Source organism: Perissodus microlepis, chromosome 13 (genome assembly GCF_051167445.1).
Source record: "Perissodus microlepis isolate ML-2025 ecotype Zambia chromosome 13, ASM5116744v1, whole genome shotgun sequence".
Lineage (NCBI taxonomy): Eukaryota > Metazoa > Chordata > Actinopteri > Cichliformes > Cichlidae > Perissodus > Perissodus microlepis.
Window position 1 is genome coordinate 18,902,335 of NC_140473.1, and position 13,485 is coordinate 18,915,819.

General features: G+C 39.0%; 2 protein-coding genes across 2 annotated transcripts in view; one reads left to right on the forward strand and one right to left on the reverse strand.

Moving 5' to 3' along the window:
• LOC146375043 (VPS10 domain-containing receptor SorCS3-like) overlaps window positions 1-3,861 on the forward strand; it is a 52,235-nt gene extending 48,374 nt beyond the window's left edge. Inside the window, exon 27 of the mRNA XM_084947754.1 lies at window positions 1,059-3,861. Coding sequence (XP_084803880.1) covers window positions 1,059-1,123 — 65 coding nt within the window. The 3' untranslated portion in view covers window positions 1,124-3,861. The remainder of the gene's footprint in view (window positions 1-1,058) is intronic.
• A 1,368-nt stretch (window positions 3,862-5,229) lies between these two features.
• The window catches only part of LOC146375044 (VPS10 domain-containing receptor SorCS1-like), a 48,985-nt gene continuing 40,729 nt past the window's right edge, over window positions 5,230-13,485 (reverse strand). Inside the window, exons 24-27 of the mRNA XM_084947755.1 lie at window positions 10,151-10,250; window positions 9,681-9,789; window positions 8,496-8,650; window positions 5,230-7,204 (exon numbers count right to left, since the gene is read on the reverse strand). Coding sequence (XP_084803881.1) covers window positions 7,146-7,204; window positions 8,496-8,650; window positions 9,681-9,789; window positions 10,151-10,250 — 423 coding nt within the window. The 3' untranslated portion in view covers window positions 5,230-7,145. The remainder of the gene's footprint in view (window positions 7,205-8,495; window positions 8,651-9,680; window positions 9,790-10,150; window positions 10,251-13,485) is intronic.

Below are 13,485 nucleotides of genomic sequence, written 5' to 3' on the forward strand. Positions count from 1 at the left end.
ATGTCCACAATCTTGAGACTGTCCTTAGACATACACCAAAGTTTTTGTGATGGCATGTATGGATGCGCCATCCTGGGGCAGCTACCTGTGCAGCCTGAATGGGCTGCAGGTATTGTTTCATGCTACCAGTAGTGACAAGGGCACTAATAAAAAGCAAAATAAGAGAAAAATCAGTCGGGAGGGATAAGGAGAGAGCAACTGTCTGTGACCACCTCCTGCAGAAACATTCCTTTTTTAGCAGCTGTCTTGTTGTTGCCTCTCCAGTGAACCTGTTGTCACTTTCACTGTTACCAAAGCAGGTGAAATGGATTTACAATAGTTTATGCTTCCTAACTGAACAGACTGATAAACTTGATGTTTAACCGACTGTGTTATACTGTGACAATCAAGTGTTCTGCTCATTTCTTTGAGCTGTGCTTTTAGCTTTATAGAGGTGAAAGAGCTCACTTTAGTTAATATACAGTTACTGTTTCTGGTTCATTTTAAAAAGCACTAGAACTCCGATCTCAATTTTAAAGCTCATTTTATCTTTTATATTAAATACTCAATTTGCTGCAGGCTACACAAGTTTTAGTCTTAAAACATCCCTCTTATAAGATTAATTTAAAGCTAAAAAAAATCAGTATGTCTTTTGTAAATCTGAACTGACAGCCAGGCCTCCACCTTAATGAATTTATTGCAGGTTATTACTTATGAGGATGAACATGAAATTAGGTTCAGGCTGCTCTATACAAATGGCTGAATTTATTGAACTGAGATGTTTGAGACACTGAAGTTCAACTTTCGAATAAGCCAGTGTCTGCACGATCTGAATGACCCCACTTGTCACGGCGATTGTATCTTATCAGCCCACCGTCATCACCAGCTCAGCCTGCTCGGATAAGCCATGTTCTTTTAGTGTGTTTCAGGCAAAATGCATGAATGATGCAATTAAATATAAAAGCCTCTACAAGCCATTTAATTAAAAAACACAAAAAAAACAAATCATGCCACAGCAGTCCCCTGCTATTTTATTTACTCAGTTTAATAATTTGTTCACCTCTTCTTCTTTTTTTCAGGTGGACTTGGCAGAAATATGGAGAGAATTGTTACAAGGGAATTTCCAAACTGTACTAATGTCTAAGACATGAGCTCTGTTACAGAGTAAGTACTGATTGTTGTGTTTCAACTGTGCTGAAATAGTTTTATTTACTGGTCTTTTTTTTTCTTTGTTTTCACGCCAATAGCTGCTATCATTCCGAGACATGTTTTTTTTATTCATGTGGATAGAATAAGCATCTAGTTTACAATACCAGATGATAAAGATGAATCCACTGAGCCAGACTACAGGGCCTCTAGTTTGGGGACAGTTAATGCTGAAATGTGTTAATAAGTGCAGCAACAAGCAAAAAGTAAGTGGCATCAAGACTCCCTCGCTCTTTACCACATGCCATGGATCCTACATTGCTAATATGAACATTATCAATATTATGAATACTCAGATGATGTTGTGCTGCTTTAAATATTGTTTTACTCCTTTTGTATAGTATTTGGGAAACACATGGCTGGGCACTAGAAAACAAATACCCCGGAAGCTTTGGTAGGTGCCCTTCTAGAGAAAACAGTGTTAGGAATATATGGGTATAATGTTAATAAGAAGGAGGATATTATTAATGGAGAGGTTAGTACTAGAGAGAGGATGGATAGGCTTTACTATAGTTTGTAAACTCGACATTGATTTCTCAGTAGTTGTCATAAGGACAGCCCTGTGGGAATATTAGAATACTACTAAACAAGGCTGGAAAATACTGATTCCATCTAATAAAAAGGTTCTGCTGCATTCATATTTATCTCTATCATACTAATTTGACTAAAAATGATCAACTCTGTCAATTACAATATTTTATTTTATTCATACTTTTTGTTTATTTTTTCCTCTTTGTTACATCCTGAAGAGCCGTGTCCACACAGGGAGCAATTCATGCATCTGAAACCAACAGTTGGTTGCTAGCGATCATTCCAGGCTCTGGTTGCCTCGGTTATGCTCTAATGTATTGATTACCAGGTTGTAAGTCAATCACCGGCATCCTGTGCTCTCTCTGGTAGTCACTTCAATCGATTGCCTCAATTTTGAGAAAAGTTTATCTTGGACTTGTCCACTTTGCTTTGTTAGCAGTTTTTTTTTATCTATAGTCACTTGAGGTTGACTTTGTGGTCTCTGGTCACAGCACTGCTGAGAATCACTTGTTGTGTGGACACAGCTTTAATGGATAGTCAACCCATCCAACAAAGACTTGCATGATGGGGCAGATTACATTCTGCTCTTCCTTCATAATAGTTCAGTCGCACTAGTATAAAACTAGCACTGCAACCCCATTATGACTATGAAAAATGGGTGGTGGCCTTGTGATTGCATCAGATTTTTTTTGCATTTGGCGACCAATTGCAAATAAGAAGCAGAAGTTGAGCATGCAACACCTTCAACCTTTGTCTCTAAACAATCATGGCCTGACTCAGACTGAGTGCAGTCACCTTCAGACCGGTTAGCAAAGGTTTGCATAAAACTGCAGTCTAATTTATAAACACAGATTGCAACACAATGCAATCAATCTGAGTCAGTCTGCACCAATGAGCACAACTCATCTGCGGCGCATCTCTTTGAAATAGGAGACATGACTCAACTGGTTGCCAACAAGTTGTATTCTGGTTATATCTCTATATGAAAGCAAGGTTGCTGACCATCTCTGTCATTTTGCAGCAATGATGTCATTATTTGTGGAGGAAATTCTGTTTCAGATCTATGAGGTTCTGGCTGAACTCTGTAAATAGTTTGTGTGAATTTCCGTTTAATGTGAATTTCTGTGTATGTAGAGCCAGCTACATTCAAACTGAAAGCAGACTGATAGCAGACTGACTCCGTCTTTTTGCCGTTTTATTGCTGTCTTCATCCACCAAAGGCAACTGACTGCGAGTGGTTGCAAACCTGGTCCCTGTCTTTGAAACAATCATTTCAGGTGACAAGATCATCATTGTACACAGTCTCAGTAATTTTGGCTCACGTCACTGTTTTCCTGAGTGTGACTATAATATAAGACAAAAATATAATAGATTGTTTGATTTTTTTTTTTAAATCATATAATTTATTCTATTAACCTCTTAAACTTTATGCTCAAGCTAAACGTTACCATCCTAAAACTAGAGGTCTTTGAGTTGTAGATATAATGCTTATGCATACATGTGTGACTGTTGGTAAAGAGTATAAGACAGGGATGTATGTTTCTGCTCTGTTAGATAACATGGTGCTTTCAATGACTGTTTCTCAGAATATGGTATACAACATCATGAAAGTCTGGCCTTACAAGGGGAAATATCGACAACATGTACATAGAATAAGATGGAATCTAAATCTGTACACTAGCATCTTCATACATTGTCGTTAAGGCAGCCCACTGAGCAGGCAGTTGTGTCTTTCCTTGATTTTAAGTCTCACAGCAAGATGTATGTCCACTTTTTTTAATTTCATTGTTTGTTTGTTTTGTTCGTTTGGTTTTTTTTTACAGTAGCATGCCCTAATTATCTGTGATAAAAGACTATAAAAGACTTTTATTGGGGTGAGCCAGTACTGTATATATAAATATATATATATATATATATATATCATTGTGATTTTAAACTTTACTTGACACATTAAACAAACTATTAAACACCTTGTCTTATAGTCTAGTTGTGCATTTGCCCAGAGTTGTGCATGAAACATGAAACTTCTATGATATTGTTCCTTTTTGTCAATTATATAAAATCGTCTTGTTTGGAATCACATTTCTTACTGTGAACAAATTGCCATTTTGAAATTGTTCAAAATAAATGTATTTTTATATGGAATTATGTTTTGTATTATGCATACACCCACAGTAAGCCTAACAGTGGAACATGTAAGATTAAGAAATGGTTCGCAGTGCTTACAAAAAATGTTGGGGTTGTCATGACACAAACCTAAAAACCAAAGGATTCGAGAAGCTTCTCTTTAGCAGCACCACCACAGCCTTATCTGAAACACAGGTGCCATGTAGCAGCCAGTGTATCAGGCTCACCACAGCACTTTTAATGATCCCACAGAGGCTCTGAAGTCAGATTTAATGGGCAGAAGTGTGATAACACCCATGTGAAGATTCCCATCTGACATTTAGACTGAGCTTCATTTTACCTCTAACACTCTATCATTCAAGTTGCCAGTTATAGCTGGTTTCTTTTTAATGGGAACAATTACTACAGCTGTGGTCAAGTGATGAAAAGCAGATGTTAGTACGGGAGTATTAGTATGATTTCTTCTCTGAGTTACAAAAGAAATGTGAAAGACAGTGAGATTGGAGCATAAAACACTTTTGTGTGATTGGCTGAAATATGTCTTCACATACAAAGCTGCAGCAACCAGGACCTTGTTTCTGTGTTTTGCATTTTGTTTGCCACTTCAACGGCTTCATATCGCACACCAATCTTCATCACTCCAACAGCCATCAACGCCCCGAGAGTCTTATTCTCGCTCCTGCTCTCAGTCTGAATTAACACCAAGGCCTTTCTCTAACTGCCCTGGGATGTTCGGCAGTGCACAATCAAATTGAACGGTGACAATCACTAATGGATGATTCGCTGCAGCCAGACACTGTAATGTAGCACTCAATGAAAGGAAACATGCTCATCAATTTCACACTGTGGCTAACACAATATTGCTGTGGGTTATTGTTGTGGGACATTTTTCATTCAAGGTGCTACCCAGACTGGGAAAATCTTCCTTGTTGATTTTGTGTGTGTGTGTGTGTGTGTGTGTGTGTGTGTGTGTGTGTGTGTGTGTGTGTGTGTGTGTGTGTGTGTGTGTGTGTGTGTTGATTTCCTGGAGAGGGGATAATTAATTTGTTGCACAGTGGGAGAGCCAAGGAACTATCCCATTAGAATCACTCCAGGCTACTTGGTGCTTTTCATTGTCCTCTCGCTCTGCCCCATTGTATTATGCAAATGGCTGCACTGAAACTTCAGGCATGCTAAGCAACACTTGTTAAGAGACAAAGAAGAAGAAGCAACTAATTCTACAATGTGAGCGTGCCTATCAATCAAAAGTACCAATTTGTGATAGACTCACAGTCGGCTAGGGTAGAGCCTTACTTTTGCTCCTCATGAGCCTTGCTGATTGACTTTGCATAGCCTGCGAGTTAACTACGTGGTTTAAACAACAGAAATATAGCAGCCACACTGCAATCCTTTTTGTGTTTCTTCTTTATTATTTATGTAATTATGGTTACTTCTGCAAGATCAAATGAAAAACACAGTAACAACCCACTGAATAATCACATCACTTATAATGAATGATTAGTCTAGCCCGTTGAGAAACATAACATTTTCCAGTTCACATTGTTAACATTTCTTTTCTTTTTTTTTTTTTACCTAAGACATATTTAGGTAGCTTGAAATAGAAAAAAAAGGTCATGCAAATATGTTCACAATCGTATTCACAGGTTAATTATTTGGACTTAACAAAAAATAGTTGTTAAATAAATAACAAGCACAAAAAAAAATCTTCAGATGAGAGATGAGAGTTTGTCTGAAGACGAGTTTATTTATGCTTCAGGCTCAATTGGAGGATTGGAGGGAAGAAGTATGGAGAAGCCTCTAGTCAATTTGTCTTACTGACATATGATGCTGACAACACTTAAAAAGAAAAGTTTGATGAAGAAGAACTTTAGTACTTATCCCAAAGAGACAGCAGCTGACCAAAGCAGTGTGTGTAGGCTGAGCCTTGTTGACAGGAGATATGTCTTCTCTATCTCTGTGTCCCTTGCAGCGAACGAGATGAACAAATCTGCAGGCTTTTGTCCGCCGAGTCCTTGGGGGTAAACCTTAAACAGACTGCAGGCTCCCGTGCATTGCAGTAAACCGAGGAAATGCTATGTGTAGATGTCGGTATCATCTTAATATCATAAACAGTCCAGAGTAAATAAAAAGTGAATTACAATAATCCAAAAATCCACAGTTTCACTCTTTTCCTATAAAAAGGCACCACATCCTTCACAGTACCAGCAGTTCAAAGAAAATATGAAAAGTAAGTAATAATTGTGTCAAGGAGGCGACAAACTGAAAATAAACCTTGATCTAATAACTAAAGTGTAAATTTAGCACTTTTTTTACTGCATTACAGTGAGTGTCTGCTGCAGTGTTATTATTCTGAAAATTTACATTTTGTTCTCTGTATAGAAACCCGAATACACCAGAAATGCTTCTGGCAATGAATAAATACAAAGTGTAAAAGTCACTGTTTTGTGCAACAGTTAAAATTGACCGTATGACAATCAAATATAAGACTACCGTTGCAATAATAGCCCAAAACAATGATTTAGAGCACTAGTGTGTTGTTCGCGTCAAAGCAAGGTAACATTTATGACGTTAGCATTCATTCCGCTGCCTTCATTGTCACCAAAATGACTTATTTGAGTCTACTAGACAAGAGGGTTTGCTCGGATTTTCATCTGCTGTGCATACCCATCTACTATAATCTTCTGTTCTTATTTTTGTTATGACACATATTATAACATTTTGAGCGGCACAGAGGCAGGCTTGATGGAATACACAGATCTGGGACTAGGAGCTCTCCTTCATCTCCTGGATATTGCAAGCTTTCATTTGATGAGAATCTCCTGATAAGATTTACTGATTGTACAGAGCTTAATGAATCTGCTTCCCTCACTGTCTTACTCAGATAAGCTATTTCCGCATAGTTAAATAAAGTAAACTCCACAAACACAAGTCCAAAAACAGAAACGGTAGAATATTTTGAGATATGATTACACATCACTCCCATTTGATATTTTCATATTTGGGCAGGCGCAGCTGTAACCAGCTGAGACTTCTTCCATTATGGATGTACATTATTTACATAAAAAGATCAGTGTCCTTGCAAAAATACAAGTATTTCAGTCAAAAAGTGTTCCTTTTCAAGAAGCAAGTATAAATCTGTACAGTCTCCTCAGAGGGATTAGGCAGCACAGTGTGAACTGGTCCATCCATGCATGGGTAGCAAAACACTCGAGACCATTCATTGTGACCGTGGTTTCATAGCTTGCTGGAAGTAACTGCCAAAGAAGATGTATTGCTTTCGAGTCGGTCATAGACTCTCAACATTAAAACACATGGGGTGCTTCATCAGAGAGCTTGATGTCTGTGTGAGATGGCAGGTAGCCTGGCGAGGGAGAAGAAAGGAAAGCGACACGGGAGGAATTTTATGTATGCTATTTACATGAGGGTGTATTTTTGCAGGCAAACACATTTATCTTGGATGGGTCGATTGTTTAGCTACGCGTGGAGGTAAATCAACCGGAACTTCATATATATTTCTTGATGAAAATGCTTTCACCACTCTGCTTCTTTGCAGCTGTACTAATTATTTTATTGGGTCAAATAATTCACCGAGACATTCTCATCACTTTAGCTCACACTTGGTTGTGCTTCGCTTACCTGTGCGTGCTAATACCTCACTGTGCCAAAGTCAGGCTGGCAAATACATAAATACATAACACATAATAATAACTCTGTCTTGGCAACTCGTCTGACAATACACGGGGAGGAAAAATAGAATTGGCACTTAACAGTAAGCGAATATCAAGTCAGCGAGCTTTAACTTGTGGCCAGCGCTCCTGACTGCGACAACTTTCTTTAATGTTTCAAATATTTATTATTTACAAATAAAGACACGATGCCTTTCAGTGAACACAGTTTTAGCATGTCGCGATTAAGATATAGCTTTCTGATTTCCTAGCACGTGGCTAGTCATTTTTTTTGCCAAACATTTGGTTCATCTTTAATGAAGACACTGCTACATACAGTATCAAACAAGACGTCTTCTGGGAATCATACAATAAAAATGTATCAGGTGTAGCATCATGCATTTGTCAATGTACATGTTCAAAACTATGATTCTTAATGGAAGAGCGTACTAGTCAACAAGAAATACCAGATTTATGTTGCACAGTTTCATTATTTCAGTTTCTCTGTGAATTTCCACTTTAAGTAACTCTCACTTTCGATCCTGCCATGACTGTCCAGAAGATTCCACCAGGATAATCCTCTTTGAACTCATTATCCAAAGTCTACATTTGCTCCCTTCAATTATAGCCCATAAAGTAAGTGTGCCCTTTTTGGCTTCTTCACAGTGTTTTATAGTTCATTCTGAATAAAAAAATTTAAAAAACTGTTGACAGTGCTTTCTGTGGGATCTCCAAATTAATGGCGATAATGTCCCAGGAAAGAAACGAATCTTCTAAATGTCATTTTTGTTATTGCTCTTAGCACTACAAATAAAATTCCAGTTACCTCAATTGTATCAGGTAAGTAATTATGCAGTTTTAGTGACAAGTACACCGCCGGCTTGGCTGCCTGGGAAGATGACACCTATTTTGTTGCTTAAAAAACTGATACAAGCTGAAAAAAATAAACCTGAATAAAGCCTGTAGCTTTAACAAAGCGCTACACACCTCTGCTTTTTGAGTCCAGCTGTACATCCACGTGATCCAGTGCGGTCAGCTTGTCCCCCTCAGGGTTTGGGACAGCTATGGAGGTCACTGACGGGATGACCTCTTGTTCTTTGTCAGGCTGCTCTGCCGTGTATGTGTTCATGCCTGGGATCTTCCTGCAGGTCGTGCACAAGGGGGGGGGGGGGGGAAGCAAGTTAATGGAAACCTGCCATCAGGTCTGTTTCACTAATGCCTTCACTAGGCATAATGTGTCACGCACTATTTTTAACTGTTAAGGATGGGAGAGGATTGCTTGAAAGCTGGAAACTAGGGCATTTTGCATTCCACTGGGCATTGCTCTCTCACTTTTCATATTGTTCACCTCACTTTTCAATCAATTTTTCATCCCCTCAGATGCATCCCCAATTCTGCTTAAAACTAACATCTTGCATTTCTAATTTCAGATTCACCCCCTTGTGTTTTTGTGCTGCAGCTGGTGCTGTGACATTTGGGGGAGCTTAAGAACTCAAAGTTGATTTCTTAATGTAGTAATTACTATCCATAAAGTTCAGCAGTGTTTGCTTTATAATGAGTAAAATTCCACAAACTACTGACGAACAAAACCATCCCCCTGTGATTGGCATGGGATTACCTCCAGCAGAGGATGCTATTTACTGTATGTCCCTCACTGTATAATGTGTGTTGTCTCAGGATTCATCTTCTCAACCTTTCCTGCCATTCTGCAGAGTATGCCTCACCTTGGATAGCTGTGTTTAGCATTTCTGAAAGGTCAACCCTCACATTGTCAGATAGATGAATATTGATAACTGCAGGACTCTGACACCCATTCAGCGCTCTGGGAGAATTGATTAGCCTGTCATTCCCTGTAATATTCTGCAGATTGAGACAGAGGGGAATTGTCTTATTTCTCAAGCTATTATTGTGTCGTGGATGTCCATAACTCAGAGATATATGGAGTCTGAATACTTCTGGAAAGTTTTAGGAGTTCGGCAGTTAGGTGCTTGCTTCTAGATAATGGGAGCAACCCTAAATAGGGCCGTGCGAATACACACAAACAAACAAAGCAATAACGTATCTTATCACAGACAACTTCATGGATGCGTCTGCAAATCAGAGGGCTTATTTTCATGACTCCGCCTAACTTATCTTTCTCTGACTGTGCTCTGTCACCCAAGTATTTTGTACCTTTTAAATTTATATATAACAAAGGCAGCCAGGCCCATCAGGACAACTGACACCAGCATGATGACCGCCGTGCCGCTGTGGCCACTATCACTGCTGTCCACGAGAGGAGCTTTGAAGCAGAAAGATGGAGAAAATGAGCACATATGCAGGCCAAGATTATATAGCAATTCTGTTAAATATCAGTCAGCGCAGTATAAACAGAGAGAACATGGAAAACAAATGCAACAATATGACAAAATACATAAGCTGTACTTTCCAGACTTCTGTTTAATTTTTAATAAGCATTTGAAAGGCTGAAAGCTGGCTCGTTCACATGTAGATCTCATTTTCAGCCTCAAACTAGAAGAACCGCACACAGTCTGGCCCCGACACGACCCCAGAAATGGGGCCTGGAACACATCTCTAACAAAAATGGATCAGACTGCCTGCCATTTGTTCAGGTAGGTGTGTGACAGATGCAGCAGGCTCACCTGGAGACAGCCGTGTGGCGTACACGTTTACCTGCACCCCCGGTTTGAGTGTGAACTGGATGAGGTCTTGGTTCAGAGCACTTAGCAGAACCTGAGAAAGCTATGACGAGAAGTGGCAGAGCGGAGAAGGCTCAGTTAGCGGCAGCTGTAGAGGAATATTTCACAGTCATCAATATTTCAACCACAGCCATTCCATCCAACAGCTTGAATTATGAATCAGAGTTTTTGCTTCCTTCTAAAGAGGAGCAAATGGTGATGTGACACAGGGAAAACCAAACCTGCTGCACTGAAACCTAACAGGCTTTAATGGTGGGGAAAAAAAAACCTTATCAGGTAACCAGGTGTTCTGCTTATGGTGTGGCGGTGACATTAAAAAATAATCTTCTGCCATTTCCATCACAGCGGGGAGTTTTTCAAACTATTTCCTTGTCGTGCTTCCTTTTAAAGAGAATGTGATTTGCCCATTTATAGGTTCAGCGAGGCAACATTATTGGAAATCAAAGTGTGTTCTAATATCTTAAAATTGCTGTTTTAATTTTTCTCCCTGAAGAGACTCAAGTTCCCCTGCTTTTCACACCTTGATGAAGCAGTCATTTAGCAAGAGACCAAAATGCCTTCCCAGTGCCCATTTGAGTCCTTAGCCATGCCTCACTAATTCCATCTCGCTCTTTCTAAAATCTTTCCACTGGTTAAAATTAGACCGCTCTACACAGTATGAATAATTACTTTTTGTTCTAGTGGCATATCAGGGTCAGTAAATCTATTACACATTTTAATAAGCTCCTCCACACATGCACTCATCGATGCACATGTGTATGTGTTGGCGCTCACTCAGTGCCTCCACATTGCAAGTCATTCACTGGAGATGAGAACAGTGAACTGAAGATTTATTACCCTATTGTCTGTGAGGTTCTGCCAGGTAATCAGACAGGCTTTAGATAAATACATCTCTTTAATTCCCAATCCCGGCCGCCTGCCCCAGATTGTCTCCTTTCTCGATGGTGCCAATTATATGATGCATCAATGTAATTAAATACCTATTAACGTAGTTCAAGACTGACTGTGAGCCAGCAAAATTATGTTTACTTGTGATACATTGCAGTCTCTTCCGTTATGAATAAATGAGCTTGTCTAGCTTTAAAAAACATCTCTGTTTTATTGCTTTGTTTACCTATGTGATAGTTTTTCCGAACATGATGCGCGATACATTTCCAGGAATATTATTTTACAGCAAGAAAATAACAACCACGAAGCCCGGGCGGCTTAAAATAAAGTTGTTATCGTTACCCAAAGGTTTATGCAAGTCTCAAAACTTCACAGAGGTGACTGTCAGCCCAATTACACATTCTGAGGTACTCTGAGTGTTATTTCAGTGCGCTGATGGATGCAGCTTCAGTGCTTTTACACGGGAAGGCATTGCCCTCTAGTGTTGACATAAAGTATTACATTTTAGGAGTGCCTGAAATACAATATGCATCTGTGGAAACACTGAAATAATTAACAGTTTAGTGATACAGATTTAAAATCAGTTTGGAGGTTCTGTGAAACAATAAGTGTGATAAGGAAGAGAAATACTGATTAAATAGGGGTATACTCAAAAAACAAGAAAGTACATGAGGACAGACTATTGAGATGCTACTGAAAGATTGGACTCGTGTAAGAAAAGAGCCTATGGTGTCTATATAATAATAACAATGAGCCTATATGGAACACATTCCTCTTATTCACCGAGTTCTCACTTGATGGACTACACCAGAGTTTGTGCATGCTTTAGCCCAATTACCACAAAAAATGTACAGTCCTCATTACGGCTGACCTTTTCCAAGGCATAACATCATATTTTTCCTCACCACCAAGCAGCCAGTGGCATCCATTCATTTCACAATGGTATGAAAATGCATTTTCAGAGACTTTAAACTTGGCTGACTTCGGTAATCCATCACAATGAGCATCACGTCTGCATTTATTTTTGTCAGAGTTAACCTTAATGTTAGGTGGTGATGGAGTGCAGACTTTCCAAGTCAAGCTGCACTTAAAACTGTGTTACTATGCAACTATAATGTAACTCTGACAAAAATAAGAGCAGACATTATGCTCATTTTGATGTATTGCCTTGCCAGAACAAGTTTCAAGTCTCCCAAGTTGATGATTGGAATGAAAAAAAAAAGGGAAACTGTGGCACCAAAGAAGGCAGAAGACATTTTAAGAAGTAATAAAGAAAAGCATAAAATAATTGGATAATAATTAGGTAGTCTCTCGCAGAACAGACTCTGTCTGTCAAACACATAAAAGAAAAGAAAAACTGGAAACAGGAAATAATAGTCAGTAGTCAGAGATAAGAGAGGGGGAATTTGTGCAAATACAATTTCATTTCAGCGCACACATACTTCCAGTACTGTGGACAAACAGAGAGAAAGTGAAGTTAAGATGTAACTCTCCTTAAAACACTTCTCCAATACATATAACCAAGGACTAAAAACAGCTTGATGCTCCACATCAATCGGAAATTGGAGAAAGAATCTTAGATAATTAAGGATGATTGCAGCAATATATGAGAAACTGAATGTGTGTGCACTGAAATTTATGCAAAGAGTTTCTCAGGGGGAAAAAATCAATGCAGGAGGCAGTGTGGTGAAAAAAAAATTGCAGACCACTTTCATTTTTATCCTTTAGCTTAAGACTATGGTATGGTAAATACAATGTTCTGTGTATCTGCAAAGCAAGATGCAACCCTGTGGTGACAGAAACTGTTCTGAGTTTTCGTCTGGGTTTGTATTTTTTGAAAGCAGGAGATAATGATGTCTGGTTTCCGAATGTTATTTTCTAGGTTATCAAGAGTTTTGTGATTCAGCCTCAGTCTGTCTTGTCCCCGGTCCTGGTGTCCAGCCTGTGAGTCTTAGTTTTGTCTCTGTGGTTATCTTACTTCCTGTTTTACTTCAATAGTCTCCTAACACATTCAGTTTTGCTTCCCTTGTCTTATTTGTCTAGATTAGTGTCACCTGTGTTCACACCTGTGGCCTGTCCTCTTGTTACCTCATGTGTATTTATGTCCTCAGTCCAGTCAGTGAGTTTATGTGGTGTTTTTAGAGTGCTACTTTTGGGTCCTCTCCTGCCTGCTAGACAGCTGCAGTGATAGAAAGATATGTTTTTAATACTTAGCTTATACTGATAGCTCAACAATCCTGTATGACACTCTGAAGGAAAGGAGGCACTCTCCTGAGATGTTCTCTCCTGAGACGGTCTCTTAACTCCTCAGCTTCTTGTATTTATTTATTTTCTTTTGTGGATTACAGAAAACCAAAGTGTACTGAGTATCTGTCAAGGACCGTTATAGT